Source organism: Lutjanus erythropterus, chromosome 5 (genome assembly GCF_056507025.1).
Source record: "Lutjanus erythropterus isolate fLutEry1 chromosome 5, fLutEry1.hap2, whole genome shotgun sequence".
Lineage (NCBI taxonomy): Eukaryota > Metazoa > Chordata > Actinopteri > Lutjaniformes > Lutjanidae > Lutjanus > Lutjanus erythropterus.
The window spans coordinates 20,952,104-20,968,801 of record NC_139321.1 but is presented as its reverse complement, the minus strand read 5'-3'; the positions used below and the strand labels follow the sequence as shown (position 1 = coordinate 20,968,801).

At 40.1% G+C, this 16,698-nt stretch overlaps 2 protein-coding genes across 2 annotated transcripts in view; both read right to left on the bottom strand.

Moving 5' to 3' along the window:
* Positions 1 to 202: 202 nt before the first annotated feature.
* LOC146326774 (uncharacterized) lies at positions 203 to 15,633 on the bottom strand. The gene is made up of 18 exons (XM_084719125.1): positions 15,467 to 15,633; positions 14,930 to 15,071; positions 12,496 to 13,365; positions 9,928 to 10,413; positions 8,363 to 9,808; positions 8,189 to 8,275; positions 7,862 to 8,017; positions 7,341 to 7,457; positions 6,878 to 7,000; positions 6,715 to 6,771; positions 6,013 to 6,576; positions 5,461 to 5,706; positions 2,569 to 3,319; positions 1,871 to 2,001; positions 1,715 to 1,768; positions 1,450 to 1,616; positions 686 to 734; positions 203 to 459 (listed from the first exon to the last, which is right to left on the bottom strand). The coding sequence occupies exons 1-16, from the start codon at positions 15,631 to 15,633 to the stop codon at positions 1,488 to 1,490; spliced, it is 5,526 nt and encodes a 1,841-aa protein (XP_084575251.1). The 3' UTR covers positions 203 to 459; positions 686 to 734; positions 1,450 to 1,487.
* Positions 15,558 to 16,698, bottom strand: part of jakmip1 (janus kinase and microtubule interacting protein 1) — a 33,257-nt gene continuing 32,116 nt past the window's right edge. The window contains exon 24 of the mRNA XM_084719126.1: positions 15,558 to 15,677. The gene's annotated coding sequence lies outside the window, so the exon portion shown is untranslated. The remainder of the gene's footprint in view (positions 15,678 to 16,698) is intronic.

Sequence of the window (16,698 nt, the reverse complement as noted above, 5' to 3'; positions counted from 1 at the left end):
CGTTAGTAAATGTTTGTGTCACAGGCAGCTTTTGACGATGTGATTGATCTTGGCTTCATATAGTCTGCAGTGAAGTAACACTTTTGATCAGTTTGTCAGGATTTGTTTGATTGGCAGCCAATCTGGCCTCTCACCTGGCAAACACTCCCAACGTCCATTCAAAAGGTGAATCCAGCAACAGGAAGATCTTCCGACAACCTGCTTGTACATGCAGATTGACTCTCAGGAATCTGACAGGTATTTTGTTTGACATCTTCAGTTAATCATTTTGAGGTTTAGCGGCCGGCCACAGGTCACTACGTGTTCATAGGCTGGAAATGACAACGTGACAAGAGTTTTTCTGATTGGTTGACCTGAGCCTGAGGGTATCCCAGCAGTGTGACAGTGTCGCCCTCATTGTCTGCAAAGGTGGAGGTTAGGAGGGTCCCTCAGAGGGCTGCAGCTATAGATGGCTGTGCACTGAAGGGCGGACACGCAGGACGAAGGGAAAAAATAGATCGTCACACAAGTGGAAGTATTCTTTTGCCATTAGAATGTCACATTTATCTGGAATTTGTTTTGCATCACAAGGTGAACACCATTTCACGTAAGCAACAAAATGAAACACAAATGACAAAATGAAAATATTCAACTATATTTTGTGTATACTGATACATAAACGCAAACAAAGATGCATAGAACTTACCATTCAAACCTCTGGCAGTGAAGGTTTTCACCAAGAAGTTGCCACAATCCTACAGAGACAGTGACAAAATAATAAAACTTTAAAAACTTATAAATTTAAATTAAACATTGTCACTTTTGGGTAGACACCTTCTATGTCCAAAACAATTACTTTCTAGGAAATGAAAAAAAAAGTTAGAGACCATGTTGTTAAAGACATAAAGAGTGATGGAGAACATTAATTTATGAAAAAACACATACAAATGATGAAATATTTACAGAAAAGAATAGAATAGAAAAAAATATAATTGAACAGAAATGTTTAATCTTCTACCTTTTGCACAAGAAGGCAGAACTTTGTCTTTGCTTACATGTGCAGAAAAATTGCTGTATGACAGGTTTCCACTTGATGGCAATGACATGAAGGAAATAGATCTAAAGCTACATTCACACTGCAAGCCTTAGCTCTCAATTCTGATTTATTGCTCAGATGAGAGCTAAAGTTTTATATGTGGCTTTTTGTGGAGCAATGGCTGCTACCTCTGCATGGAGGTATGTGTAAATGCAGAGTCTGGACGCAAGACACTTGAGGCCAATGAGTGACATAAAAATCCTGTTCAAATTGCACAAAATCAGACCTGTATCTTGAGTTAGAACCACATATGAAAGTTGCCCACATCAGAACTGAAAAGATCAGATTCCATGTGATTTGTAAAGTTCAGACAAAAAAAAATCAGATCTGAGTCACATCAGAGCAAAAAAATAAATAAAGACTTGTTAACTTACTAGTTGACCAATATTTGCTGTAGTCAGGACACTGTGAGTCAGTGTTGGTCTGTGCTGACTGAAGTCCTGTACATGGTGTGCACACTTTTTGAACTGAGACCATTAGAGCCCAGTGTTTGGACACTGATGTGGACTGGGACATTCAGGTCTACATTCTCCAGAATACACTGTAATAAAAACAAAACACAGTACATGAATTGCTGTTATCGAGTTTGACAGGATACAATAATGTACAGCTGTGAAGCATCAGGACAGAGACTGATACCTTGGTGCACGCTGAGCTCATGACAGATTTGTGGAAGTCTCCATCTACAAACACCTGAGAGGCGACATAAAACAGTGAGTACAAGAAGCTTTTAGACCAATAAATCTTCCAAAATCAAAGTCCAAGTGCCAGTCAGCTGTATTTATTTCTGCCTACCCTGTATCCATACACAAATGTGCTGTTACTGCAGCCCAGCTCGTCCAGTGGCGGCCTCTCCCAGCCAATCATGAGGCTGCTCTGGCCCACTGTTTTGATGACCTCGACAGAGCGAACCTCAGCTGGAGCTTCTGAAGGTGATCAGAAAAAGAAAAATCAAGCACAACCCCCTTTCTTTTTTGCAATGCTGTAAACATTACAGTATAAATAAACACTAATCTACTAATTTCTTTGTGAACTGGCAGGTTACATTTACAGTTCACCTTTTAACTTTAAAATTCAGCCACAAAAAATGAAGACAACAGGATTCGATTTAATGAAGTTTTATAGTCATGTACTGTGGTGTGTTACTGTACGTAGGCAAATAAAGGCAACATCAAACTGCAAGAATTTGTGCAGGGATTTTATACAACATTATTTCCAGTACAAGACACAGAGTCTGGCCCATATTTAAGCTGGGTTTAATCTCATTTCAGCAGTATACAACCAACAAGTAATATTCTAAAATCATTAACTGCAATATTATACACAAAAGCCCCATCATGTACTTGTGCAAAGTTTCAGCAAATTCTACTTTTATTGTCAGATAAATAAAGGCATTTAAACTTTTTTTTATATAAAAACAAGGATTTCTTCTTAAGCAGTTGTGTGCTCTGCCCCTGTCGCAAATAATCTCAGATACTGGATATGTGTATTACCTGGTTTTGTTTTTGCTGTCTTGGTCTTTTCTAGTGCAGCAGTGGACTTTCTGGCAGACTTGTTGGACCTCTCAGGAGAGCGATGAGCAGATGGAGTGTAGGTTGCAGCAAATATAAGCCCGTCAGACGCAGGGGCAGCACCATTGGTTTTAGAAGGCGTGTTGAAATGATTAGTCTCGGGGGCAGTTGATATGCTCGGGGCAGTTGTATCTGAGGCAGTGGTTTTTGGATTTGTGTCAGAACATATTAAGACATCAGAGACAAAGGTAGTGGTCCTCAGAGTTGAACAGGTGGAAGGTGTATGTTTTGCACCAGATTTGTCAGGGACAGCAGTGATTTTCTTTGTCAGTTTTGGGGATATTGTTATATTAGTGCCACTGCTTGAGGTTAATTTGGGTTTGCTAGGTGACATAGGTGCAAAGGAGCTAGAATGAGCAGACATTGTAGTTTTAGAGATGTCTGCTTTGAAGTGATTGTTGGTAAACATGTTAGGGGTGAATGTAACATGAGCAGACCTCGAGGCGACTGCATTAAAAAGTGTTGCTGACTTATTAGTGGAAACAGGTGTGGTTGTCACTGCAGGAGTGTGCTTAGCTGGGCTCGAAGCAGTGGTGAGTGGGAGAGAGTTGGCATGTGGTTTATTAAAACTGAGGCTCTGCTTCTTTGTCTGAGAGGGCAAACCCAGGTCCACAGAAGCTGAGAAAGATAGACTTTTCCTGGGCTGCTCTCCTCTTCCTCTGCTCACTGGAGCCTTAATATGAAGAGAAATAAGACAAAAGTCAGGGTAAAGGAACTTTTTTTTTCTATACACATCATATATGTTTGAAAATAATTGCTGAAAACATGTGAAAAGACTGTGAATGCACGTAGTGAATTGTGGAGTTAGATCATTAAAAGTACAATTTTTATATTCTGGAGTGGGCTACATGAACTGGCCCTTACTATGCCTGATCCTAACTTCTAACTTCTAAGTCAGACCAGTCTTTAGAATGGTATTTACGTCGGGTGTACCAACCATACTTAAGCCCAGTCTTAACTACGCCCAGGCATAGCAATGTGAATGCCCACAAGACTATGGGTATTGCCTAGGATACATCGTTACCAATATTCTGTTGTTTTGCTGATTTGTAGCCAATCATTACTAACTTGCAGCAACATTATGGAGAATTGAAGATAAAGAAAAGGCTATTTCAACTCGCACTGAGGTAAGAAAATTACTAGAGCTATACAGCCAGCACAAGAAAATGCTGACTGCTGAGCAGTCCAGTGCTGACTAATAATAAATAAGAAGCTTGGAGAGAAATAATGGAGAACATAAATGGTTGTTGAGATGAAATAGATGGACAGATCTTAGTGAGCACATTGTTTCAACTGATTTCACCATTGAACCAGTAACCGCAATATCCCCAGACTCCCTTGAAAATTCAGTTCACAAGTGACAAGGAACTGAATAAACTTTGTCATAATATATTTACTGTGACGAATTCTTAACTATTTGGCCATTCTTGTAAATTCTGCAAATGGTATTTAATTCATATGTCTGATTGAATATCATTCATTTCCGACCGGTACTGCTTTAATCTTTTGCTGAATAACACATCTATTTGAGCATTTATGGTACAGAACAAAAGACATCCGTGACTAGAGGCTGCATATCTCTAATAATAAGGCTTGATTTTGACTTTATGCCTGCTCCTCACTGGGTGTAAGATTTAGATCTGGTCTTAGCCAGAAGATTTAAGCCTAGTTGGTGCAACCATCTTAACTATTAGGTTGGAGTCAGAATGCCAAGTTAAGACTAACTTAGCTTAAGACGAGGTGAAAGTCCATTTCGTTTAACCAGCCCAGGATTTTTTGGGCACATCATGGCTTAATGACACACTGGAGCCAAACTTAGCATGACCCCTTCCCTTGGTTCTACTGCTCAAGAACTACTACACTTACTACAGCCTACAGATTGCTAGCTATGCCTTCTTCTAGTAAATGCATCTTTTTGCCAAAATTTACAGAACAGCTCAGTCTCAGTCTCAGTCTCCTTATGTAAATTTCTGAAGAAAAGGTGGACTGATTTTGTGCAGAGCCACTTTGATGAAGAGCTGATAATCACCAGCAATGCCTGTGTCCACAGTGAAAATTTCATACTGGGTAGTTTTACAAAATTTCATGGGAGACAACTGGGATTTATGAATAATTTGCTGTTACTGGTGAATCAGGCTAAACAAACCCTCCCCTCCTTCCTCTTCCTGTCCGCTGACATCTGGTGCCATCGTTGGCAGTATGCACCCTCCAATGACTGCAAGTTGCCTTGTGTGTTAATGTTGCATTGGCATTAATAATTAGTGAACCTTTCAGCCACATTGGTGGGTAATTTTTAACAGGCTTCCGTAAAAAATGTATCTACAAGGCTTGTTGCTTCTTGTGGATTATGTAAACTGAGACAGAGAGAGAGGAGGCAGGGAGAGAGAGAGGGTGAAGGGAGGAAGAGAGAGAAGAGAAAGTGAGATTTATTCAACTTGCCGAGAGCGGGTTCGACAATAGTTATCGTGTAATTTTATGCACACATACGGCATACTTTGCATGTTGCCATCATTTCAAAACTAAAGCTACTCCTAAGCTGTTATTATCCCCCAGTGCCTTCAGCAGTCACCCCCAGCTTTTCAGAGGAGAGAATGCTGCTTATTTTTTCATGATTTTGAAGCTTAATTTTATATGCCTGGCTATTTTTTAAATCATTCAAATATACCTGGGTGGTTAATAACATGTTTTTATGGTGTGACAAACTCAAAGCACATATTTATTATTGCTCTATATAGACTTCAATATTTGTTTTACAAACTTGCAACACTAACCTGCACCTATGTAATGCTTTACATTCAAAAAGCTTCAGTGTACCTGATAGCTGCTCATTAGAGTTTTCTGTAATTGCTCATGCAGGTTGATGATCTTCTCAGGACTGCTCAGCCTTCTGCTCGGACTGACAAGCATGCAGGGGGACAGAGGAGTAGGACTCGGACTCGCTGAAGATCCAGTCGAGCTGGTTGGATCTGGAGAGGACTTCCCTTTCATATCTGGAAGATGAAATCCAAATTTCTCAGGTCCACCGGTCGCTTGGACTGGTCCACCGGCGGAGGGAGAGAACTGTGATGGGATTGAGAAAATCATAGTGTTTCTTTTAATACAATTTAAAGTACAAGCAATTAAAGGTGTTCTGGTCTCGCATTTTTAAACATTTAAATATTCATCTCAAATTAAATTATATGTAATAACTTGTGATAATTACGGTAAACAAATACCATTTTGCCTGAAACAACTGGCAGCTTCTATCCCACACTAGTACATTACTTAGGACCACATTTTTCCTCACCACTGTTGTCTGTATAATCTACAACCTTTAAGTTTCACTACTCAATGCACATTTGAATATAAACTTGTTTGTATTTTTACCTGTGTTGTATTGATGATCAAACTCTCTTTAAGTATTGGAACATCAGGTGATGGTGAAGACGGGACACTGGCATGCTCTTGCATTGGTGAGACTGGCACAGGTGAGTTGGCATTTTTCTTTTGTGTTCCTGCTGGTGCAGGTATGACTTCAGTGCTGCAGTCTTTATCATTTGTTATGGATTCAGTGGTGAGTAAAGATGTGTGTTTTTCACTTTTTAGGTCTCTACATTTCATTCCAGATTCAGGTGTAAATACATTTAGGCATTGCTGATTTACAAGTCCAGGTTTAGTAGAGCAGGTCTGATCAGGTGTGAATCCGTTGGTATAGGCTTGAAATTTTGAAATAAATCCTGGTGTAAACCCTGTAATATAATCCTGGGTCTTTACGTTGCTCCCTGGTGTAAATGCAGCAGTGTAGTCCTGCAGAGCAACATCACTGAGCAGCTGCTCAATCTGCTGTGTGAGCGTGGAGTCCACACAGCCATGTCTGTGCATGGCCTTCATCATCTGAACCAGCAAGCTGTTCCTCTCCTGACACTTCACCACCAGGCAAGACAGCTTGGCCTGTGATTGGATGAAACACCTGTCAGTCAAACTTTATTAGCCTTTATTAATACATCACAATAGCTACCTGACAGTCATAAAGAGTCATCCAGTTGTCAGTACTGTAAAGAATGAAAAGCTATATCTCTCTTTCCTCACCTTTAATGGAGCCAATTCCAAATCCGTCTGGCTCCTCTTTTTCAGGAGTGCATCATACTACAGAGAAAACAAAATGCAACTGAACACATTATCAGCTTATAACATGCAACTAACTGCTTTCTCTGTCATAGATTGCAAAAGCCGCAGCTAGCTAGTTACCCACCTTGGCTCTGATGTCACTGTAACGTGTCCTGAGTGAGACAAGAACAGTACTCAGATCATCGTTGCTGCCCTGCCCTTGTTTCAGAGCGATATACTCCGAGTTTAGCTCCTCCAAGGCCACCGTCTGTGACACACACACACAAACACACACACACACACACACACACACACACACACACACACACACACACACACACATACACACACACACACACACGCACACACAAACACACAGAGGACAAGTCTTGCTAAAATAACGAAAATTCAAGGACTTAGGACTTTTCTTTAAATTATTATCAGAAATAAGAAGCAAATTGGAACAGTTTTTGTGCCACACACATTTAACAGTTTTTGTTCAGATTCAAGAGCCAAATAGTTGAGATCCAATGCATATCGTATATAGGCACTCATTCTTTATTTATGGTACAAAATTTAAAAAAAAACAGATATTTTGCCATTCTTACCTTAGCTTTAAGCTGAGCTGTAAGGATGTTGTGTTGCTCCTCTGTTTGTGCCTTAAGTGACAGAGCATCAGTCTTCTCCCTGGCCAGACTTGTCAGTTTATTCTGCAGTTCCTTCACCTGTGGCAGACACAAACACTGGTGAGGATGAACAGATAAATAAGAGATGACAGAGATGACAGAAAAATAATGTCTTTATTTAGGTTTTGCACCTGAAGGAAAACATAATGAAATAATGGTAACAAACTATGGTTTGTTCCAAACTATGAGGAAAATTGGTCCAACTCTGCAGCACACATATACATATATATATATAAGAGCATCCCACCATTGAGAACACCAAACAAGTCTGTAGTCCGGTGGAGTGCACTGAACTTCCTACATCATATTTAGGTCTTTGTAAGGTTTTATATAACTTACATTTACTGAAAAGGAAGACCAGAGGCCAATGGTGGAGCAGTCAAGCCAACATTACAGCGCATTTTTTTAAATTGCATTTTCATGTTGTATATCTGGTTAATTACCTGGCTTATGAGGCTGTCATTTTCCTTTCCGGTTTCTTCCATCTGATCAGCTGCATCTGTGAGCCTTATCACCTTGTCTGCTGCTTGGGCAGCCTTTCTTTCCGCCTCCTCCCTCCTGGCTTCTGATCGACACAGTTCACTTTGTAGCCTCTCGGCCTGAACATACCACAAACATAAACATGACCACATGAAGTTAGTGAAATCTCTGATGATGATGATGTAACGCTGACCTGAAAATATAAAACAAGAGAGGGAAAGATTGAACAAAAATTCAGTTCCTAAATGTTCACAATGTTAAAGAAGAAAGGTGAAACTGTGTAAACTTACATTTACATTGCTCTTGTCTAGTTCATCTTGTGACCTCTTTAGTTCTGCTCCCAAAGCTTCAATCTCCCTCATCAGATCACTTTGCTCCTGTTTTGCATCAAAACCATATTGCATAAGTTCACAGTAATCCAACATAATAATGCACAATAAGCCACGATGCTTAAGAACTATTACCTGTACGTAGGTTAGTCTGTGGTCATTCATCGGACATCTTTGTGTAGCATATTCTCCTGTCCCATCAAGAGTCTCAGTCTTCTTTGTTGTAATAGCACCATGTTGATTCAGTAGATGCTGCTTCTGATTCCTCCCCTCTGCTTGGATTTGGCTGGATAAAGTATCTTTGTGACTGTTTCTTTCCTCTCTAAGGCCCTGAAGCAGTAGCTTTATCTGCTCTTCATCCTCTTTCAAACAACTGATTGAAAGCTCAATTCTCTCTTTTTCTTCTCTCAAACTGCTGATTGACTTTATCAACTTGTCACAGTCTTCCTGTAAAGTGTAAGAAGATTGTTCCTTGTCTCTCTGTTCTGTCAGACACTTAAGGGAATTGGTTAGTTCATCTCTCTCCTGTTTCAAACGGAGCACTGTTTGGCTTAACTGGTCACTTTCTGTCTGTAGACTTTGTAGTGACTGCATGATTTGATCTCTCTCTTCTTTTCCACTCGTGAGAGATTCTATCAATTTCTCCTTTTCTCTTTCAAGACCAGATAAAGACTTAGTTAGCTGTTCTTTCTCCTCTTTCAGGCCACTCATAGACCTTATAAACTGGTCTCTCTCATCTTTCAGCCCACAGACTGTCCTAGTAAGCTTCTCCCTCTCTTGTTTGAGACCGGCCAGAGATTGAGAGATGCTGTCTTTCTCCTCCTTCAGACCCCAAACTGATCGAGTTAACTGCTGCTTCACTTCTGTCTGTGTTTGGACTGACAGAGCTACTTCCCTCTGCTGCTCTCTGAGAGACTTTATGCAGCCTGACAGTTCCTCTTGTTCTGTTTTGAGGCTCTGGACCGACTCAGTCAGCTGGCACACTTGATCAGTCAGTGAGCTAACATGCAGACTGCTCTGTAGGCTGTTCTGCAATGGATCATGCTGATTTTCATGTTGAGAAGTAGGTACTGAAACTGCAGTCAAACTGTCTGATTGTTGCCTGGACATAGACTGTGGCTCTTCTCCTTTTAGCATCTGTTCTACCAAACTGTCCACACATTTTTCTAGGTTGTTCTGTTGAAAACATCCTAATATTGGAGCTGTATATTCACTTTGCAACTGAGATTCACACAGTTTCTCATCAACCAGTGATTCCTCCATATGCTGTGCTAACTTTTGCTGTAGCTCCATGATGGTATTGAGATCGTCCTCGGTCTTCTTGGTGAGTTCTGTGATCAAACAGCCTTGTTCCTGGTACTCCTGCTCCAGCCTGACTCTGTCCACCTCTAACTTGGAGATTTGGTTTCTCAGTTGTGTTTCCTCCCTTTTGATCTCCTCTTCTCTGAGCTCAACATGAGCCAGAAGCTCCTCTATCCGGTCTGCCAAGGCCCGGTTCTCCTGATTCAGGGCCAGGACAAGATCATCCTGGGTGAGAATGGTGTTATCCTCAGCTCCATCACTTGTGGGTAGTATGCTAATCTGAATGTACAAATACGTAGAATTTGATCAGTGATGTACTGGAATAGTTTGACAGTGAGATTTGGTTATACTTTAAGCTTTATAAAACATTTGGTACTGCTGCAACCTCTGTGACATACCTTTCTTCCTGTAGACCCCTGCTCTGCCTCCGCTTCTTCTTTCTCTTTCTTGAGTTGTAAATTCAGTTGAGTATTCTCCTGAGCCATCATCTCCAGTTGCGCCTGCGCATGCTGCAGGGCGACCTCCAGGCGGTCACGCTGTTCTTGAAGTGCTTGGAGATCGTCCCCAAACCCCAAGCTCCTGTAGGCTTCCCTCAGGGCATCAGATTCCTCACTGGGGCTCTCCTCCAGGTTTAGGATCCCCCCGGAGCACCAGGTCCCAAGCTCATCTAGTGTCTCTGTAGTCAAGGAAGGTGTCTGGAGGATGGGGCTGCTTTTGGAGTCAAAGTGGTGAAAGAAGCCATTTTTGGGTGGAGTATCTGATTTGGCAAATGAGGAGTGGTTCTCTTTGTTGCTCTGTTTGCTCTCTGCTGTAGCCTGGTGGTGAACAGGTGGAACTGCAGATAAATGAGGCAGGGCGATTCCCTCATTTGAGGTTAGATGGACCTACACAGAGATCACAGTTGCGGGATAAAAGTTGTGAATCATTTATGTAGACATGAAATTTTAAAATACTTAATACAACATAATCCAAATTCATGTCATAGCTGATATTCAGATACACTTGTATAAGCATTTACAATAGGAGAGGTGGTTATGTAACATTTTAAATCCTGGCAACAGAGCTTTCACTCTTTGGGAACATTCACCCTTTTAATGCTGTAATACCTTCTTGTGAAATACCAAGAGGGATTTTACAACATTAATCCAATAATAACATTGCACTGAATATTTATTGATCCTTTTGTTATTTTTACCAATTATATTTGATCTGTCTACAATTGAAAACTGGTGGAAATGACTCACAGGAAACAACTGATCATATTCAAAACTAATAATCTGTTGATCAAGCAGTTGGACAGATTATCCTAAAAATATAATATGTAATATTTTTGCATTAAAATGTCTAAAAACGACTAGACCTTTGTTATAAATTTTGTTGAGATGTGCACATACATTATGTCAAATGTTTACAACAATCTCCAAACTGAGAGAAATCCCTAATTTTAATCAAGTCAACAGAGCATTTCATTTGGTCACCTGTCAATGCTTTATATCTCCTTTTTCTCCCATGATGCCATGCTAATTAACTATGGCTTCAAATGCCACATTTGCTGTTGTTTGGATTGAGAGTGTCAGAATTACATACTGTGCAATTAACTATGTTCTATCAGAGGTTAAAATAGGAATGCAAGAATTTGTCACATTTCACACGTGTAGGCAAGTAATAATCTCCTTCAAATGTTCCTCATCTTTTATTCTCAAGAAGCCATAATTAAATTTTATATATTCCTGACATTCATACATATAACAATACTGAAACGGAAGTTGTTCAACATTATAAGGAGTTTACTTAAATACAATAACAGTCCTACTTTTAAACCACATGAGCAACAGAACAAAACGTGTTTTTATTATATTGTACTAGCACGTTTTTCTCTTGAGGACAAGAAAACCACTGCATAACTGACCATCATGTCAGTTTTTGACTCGTGCTTGTGAGATATCTTATAGTGTCAGGCTGCTCATTCAACCTTGAAACAATTTGATGCAGTTAACCTCTGTGTCTGGTGTTTCATTACAGGTGATAAATACCGTACTTATCACTGTGTAGTGTGTAAAAAAGTAGGCTGGTCCGATCTCACAACAAGGAGAGTGCTACACACTACACTGTCATTTTAGTTCATAAATGTCTCCTACTAAAGCTGTCTCTGTATATCACATTCCTCTCAAGTTAAAGATTATCAGATGAGATCTCAGTACTGGTTAACTTTGATACCCCACAAGTGAATACTAAACTTGGCGAGACTGATTTCCATTGCCTTGATCCATATAAATCAAACTACACAAGACAATAAAACGGGAAAATCTAAGAAGATTAGATTAATTTAAACTTTCAATTTTGGATTGGTTTAGAGAAATTTGTGAGTGTGAGTGTTGTCTGCATGTGCTTGTGTATGACTGGCTGCGTTTTCTTTTTCATCTTACTGTATCTCTACCTGCTTAAGTCTGTGTTCCAACACCTTTTCCAAAGTCTGATTCAAGCATTCATGTATTTTTGGGGTTCAAGTTTTTTTTTTTTCCAGCAATTTACAGATGTGGTAAGTAACATATTTACATATATAAACTGAAAATAATTATTTCACTTTCTCATCACATTAAAATTGATGTTATCATGCTAGAACAACCAAAATTATGTTTTGTGACAGAATTCTAAAGGTGGGTGACAAATCAAAAAGGAAAACACAACAAAGTTTCAGGTTTCAAAATGTGACCTGTCTGTAAGTAGACTTGGCATCACTATGTAACCTGGATAAGCTAATATCTGACTTGTTATAATTCTTTATCTAGAAAGCAAACTATGCATGTAAGTAGTTTCAAGAACTTTCAAGCACTTTATCCAAAATCCAAGCACTTTTCAAACCTTGAAAACACTAAATTAAAATTCAAGTGTTCATAGGGATGTCCAGCACCTGCAAGAAGCCTCTTAAATAAAGGTTACAGTAACAATAATTGTGTTTTACACACCTCTCCAGAGCTCCCTACTGAAGAGTGTCCCGTGGCAGTGGTAAGTGAGCAAGTGTTGGAAGACAAGCTGGTTCCAGGATCCAGGAATGTAGATTCAGGGACCGTTGATGAGGGACTGGGTGTTTGGTTAGCTCCATCTGGAATGATCTGCTGAAGTCTGTGGTTCTCCTCTCTCAGTGCTTCAACCTCCTCCACTAGGGAGCTTTCAGACAACTTCAGCTGGTGCACCTCTGCCTTCATCTCCTCCACCTTGCAGCCCATGAAGTGGCTATTCTCCTGGGCCTCCTGGAGCTGCTCCAACAGTCCCCTCCGCTCTGTCACAGCATCCTCCTCTCTCTCCAGCAGCACCCTGAGATCCTCCTGCAGGCTCAGGATGAAGCCCTGCAATCTGGCTTCATTTGAGTTCTGTTTTATGTCTTTGACTCTTCCCACTTGTATCTCTTTCTGTATCTTTCCCTCATCACCCTCTCGCCCTCCTTCTCTCACAGTTCCCACACTTGGCTGCCATTGCCTCCTCCTCTCCTCCTTTCTCTCCTCTTCTCCTTCACCCTCTCCTCTCATGGAAGGTAGCCTCTCTTGTTCTTCCCAGTGTGTTACTGTCCCTTTGGTGATTCTGACTGCACTGATCGTTGACATGCCAGTTGCTGCGCTAACAGTCATATCCAGTAGCTGCTTTTCTAAGGCATAGATCCGGTTCTGTAGGCTCTGCTCTCTGTCCCGGGCCATGCTGAGTTTGTGTTGGAGTTGGGTTTTAAAGTTCTCGAAGTACTGGGACTGGCGACTCATCTCGTCCTCTTTCGCCTTCAGCTGCCTCTGACAGCGCTGTAGGCGATCTCTCCAAACCTGCTCTCCTCGCTCCTTCTCCTTGGTCTGAGCAGGAGGGAAGAGGAAAAGAGAGAAAGATGGAGAGAAAATGTTAAAAAGAGAGATATCACAGTGGAGTCTGGAAAACCAACTCCTGAACTCCTTGTGATCTAAACACTGTTACAACACTGGCTTTACAACATGTTCTAACCCTGGTGGCTAAATTGTTTTCTGAGCTACACTGATGTATTGTTCGAACTATCAGGCTGTTTTCACAGCTGTAGTTCTGTTCATTTGGCCCAAACCAAAAGAAAAAAGGAAACATTGTTGCATTTTAGTTCTTTTCACACTGACTTTTCACAACCAAGCCAAGAGAAGTAAACTTTAAACTTGAATGTGTATATTTATGTTCTTTGGTGTCACAAAGACCTCACAAAGAAATAACTGATCATAAGCATTATTAGTGTTATTGGACTGCAAATCAACCACATTATTATGAATAATGAAAAACAGAACAAGTGTCTTGTACAGTGATGATTCACAGAGTACACCAAGTAGGATACATTACAAACACAGATATTTTAACAACTTTGACCTATTAAAAATGGCATATACCCATGCTGACATGCACACGTGTTAGAATGGTTATCAAATGATTCACATAAACACACATGGTTTATACATAGCCCAATATCACTTCCTGAAAAGATTTCACAATCAGTAGATTGATTTATTTGTAGTTTATCTTTTGAAATCATGCTAAAAGCACACATCTCCTATCAAAAATCCTGTAGTTGGTTCATTTGCTTTCAGGCCACAAATGAAAAGCTCCAGGGTCTCTGTCAAGTTGTTTGGTTTGCACCAGCATGTGACTGACAACTTTCATACCACCCCAGACAAACTAATGGCACCAACTGGGGAAAAACACAAGGGTCCATTTTTACCAAAACCAAACAGGTTAGATGTGAAACAAGGTCCAAAATGAACACTTCTGTTCCTCAAATGGTTAATGAATGTTCAACTTTTACCAGCCAGTGTGAAAGCTCCCTAAGTTTGTGTTTTATTATTTGTATTGCAGTTGAAGTTGTCTTTGTTATCTGTTGTGACCAGTGTTTCTTTTGTTTTCTATTGTGCACAAGCAAACAAACCAGTTTCCCCCCTACTTAAAAGAAGAAATACAATCAAAAAGTATCCCAGTGATTACCATAAGTCTGAAAGATTGAAAATGTTACTCTCTAATTTACTTAAAAACTTTGTGTCAGGCACTTGTATCTCCATGAAAAAGTTTCAACTTTTCAGGATTGTTTACATTTTGAATATTTCTGCACAGACAAATTAACCCTGCTAATCACATCTTGCTTTAAACTTGTATATCAAAGTGTTGATTTGTCCATTTTAACATAACTTTTGTAGCATTGTTTGTGGTTTTATTTAAGTTATTTCAGAGTTAAAGTCTTCCTTCATTTTTTTTTATTCCTTGTAGACTGAATAAGCATTTATGCCTAGACCTGGTGGGTAAAACCTGTGTGACTGAAGTCAACCTGCAAGATTCACGCATCCATTACAGTCTTCATGTTTTACAGTTTTTCATTCATGTCTGCTGATGCATTCAGAGATCCAAAGTACTCACCATGGTCCTGACCTCCTCCCTGAGCATGTGGAGTCTCTGGTCCAGCCTCTGGGAGTGTTGCATGATGGGGAGTCTGGAGGCAGAAGCCAGCTGATAGAGCTGTAGCAGCAGACTCCTCCCTGACCTCTCTAATTCTCTGATCCTAAAACCACAACACAAATACTGACGGGCTCACACTACATCATCTTATTAACTTCATATTAACATCAAACTGGACGTTTTAATAACTTCCTCTGTTAATTTTACCTAGAAATTCTACATATTTCATTCAGTCCTAACGTGAGAAAAAATGAAAACATGCAAATAAAATTTCCAGTAATACCAGGGGAGATATTTGCAGCGGCGAGCTCACATGCAAGTGTGCAGTGCAGTCAGGTGTGTGTGATATGTGATACTACCTTGGCCAAAAGTGAGTATATAGTAGCAGGTGTGAGTGTGTGTGTGTGTGTGTGTGTGTGTGTGTGTGTGTGTGTGTGTGTGTGTGTGTGTGTGTGTGTGTGTGTGTGTCACTGGATCCCCTCTCCCCCAGTCCCTCACCTGTTCCTCAGGTAGTTGACAGACTGGAGGGCTGAAACTTCATTCTGCTCCAGGACCTTCACTCTGTTACCCAGAACACACAGGTCCAAGTCTCGATCAGTTCCCACTGAGTCTGTTACCATGGTAACAGAACTGCTTCCGGTACCCGTCGTGTCCAATGAGGTCATGTGATCCTCTGTTGGTTAGGCTGTGCCAACGAGCTGAGTTTTACCTGTGGCACAGAAACAGATGGTGTCAGGAGGATCAAAAAACAAAACTGTTACACATCTTCTCTAAACTTCTCTGTGATTCTTGTTTTCTTATCTACATGTCCATAAAAAAAACATATATTGGCACATATATAGAAAAAGATGCACACACAAACACACACACACACGCACACATAAAATACTGTCATCTATTATTCACCATGTCAACAGCTTGGTAGCAAGTTGTCAAGTACAGGTGTCTCTCAGGTTTCCCCATCTCCTAATCATCCTGTCCCCTCCTGCACCTTCTACAACATTTGATAATCCTCCAGTCCCAAAAAACAGGGGTTTCAAGGGTAATTTAAGACTTTTAAAGACCTTTTTAATACTATTATAAAAGACCACATCCACACTAGAAAAAAATACAAAGGATATGAAGGGAAATCGAAGTTCCACAATTCCCTGCCAAGTAATTCTTTATGATTTTCTGACTTCCCATTGGACCCTCATGTCTTTATACCTAAAGTTCCTATTTTGAGCATTTTCTTGCACAAGTTGTAGCATGCCTCAAATTTGTTAGCTGTTGAACTTTTTCTTACTCATATTAAATGGAAGTACTGTTAGCAGAAACTATTAACTAACTTATTACTTCCAGAAGTAGCTTTCTTTTTCTTTTTCCATTATGAGAGAAGATGCCACGTAAGTGCACACACAACATCACAACACACTGGCTGGGTATGCGCCAATAAAGTCTGATGGTTTGCATTAGTGGTTATTGGTTCCATACAACAACTGGAGCTAATGAAACTTTACAAAAGTAATATTAAATTCATCATAAATCAATTTTTATGACCTGTCAAAATTGTAATTAAGAGTCTTTTTAAGGACCTGCGGAAACCATGAAAAACTAAAACTAGAGGTTCACATTTTTTTTAAGTCTGTCTTACAACAATTCTCACATGCCCATATATGCATTGAAACAGACTTTGGTCACTGTAATCACTACCCCTGATCATACTGGTTGTTTTAAGACAGACATGGAAA

What these genes read in the sequence shown, in the direction of transcription:
- LOC146326774 (XM_084719125.1), bottom strand. Translation starts at nt 15,633, where the DNA reads ATGACCTCATTGGACACGACGGGTACCGGAAGCAGTTCTGTTACCATG. An exon ending in CTCTAATGAGCAGCTATCAG is followed by an intron (nt 3,320 to 5,460) that starts GTACACTGAAGC and finishes CTTCATATTAAG; the next exon opens with GCTCCAGTGAGCAGAGGAAG. An exon ending in GACAGCAAAAACAAAACCAG is followed by an intron (nt 2,002 to 2,568) that starts GTAATACACATA and finishes GATCACCTTCAG; the next exon opens with AAGCTCCAGCTGAGGTTCGC.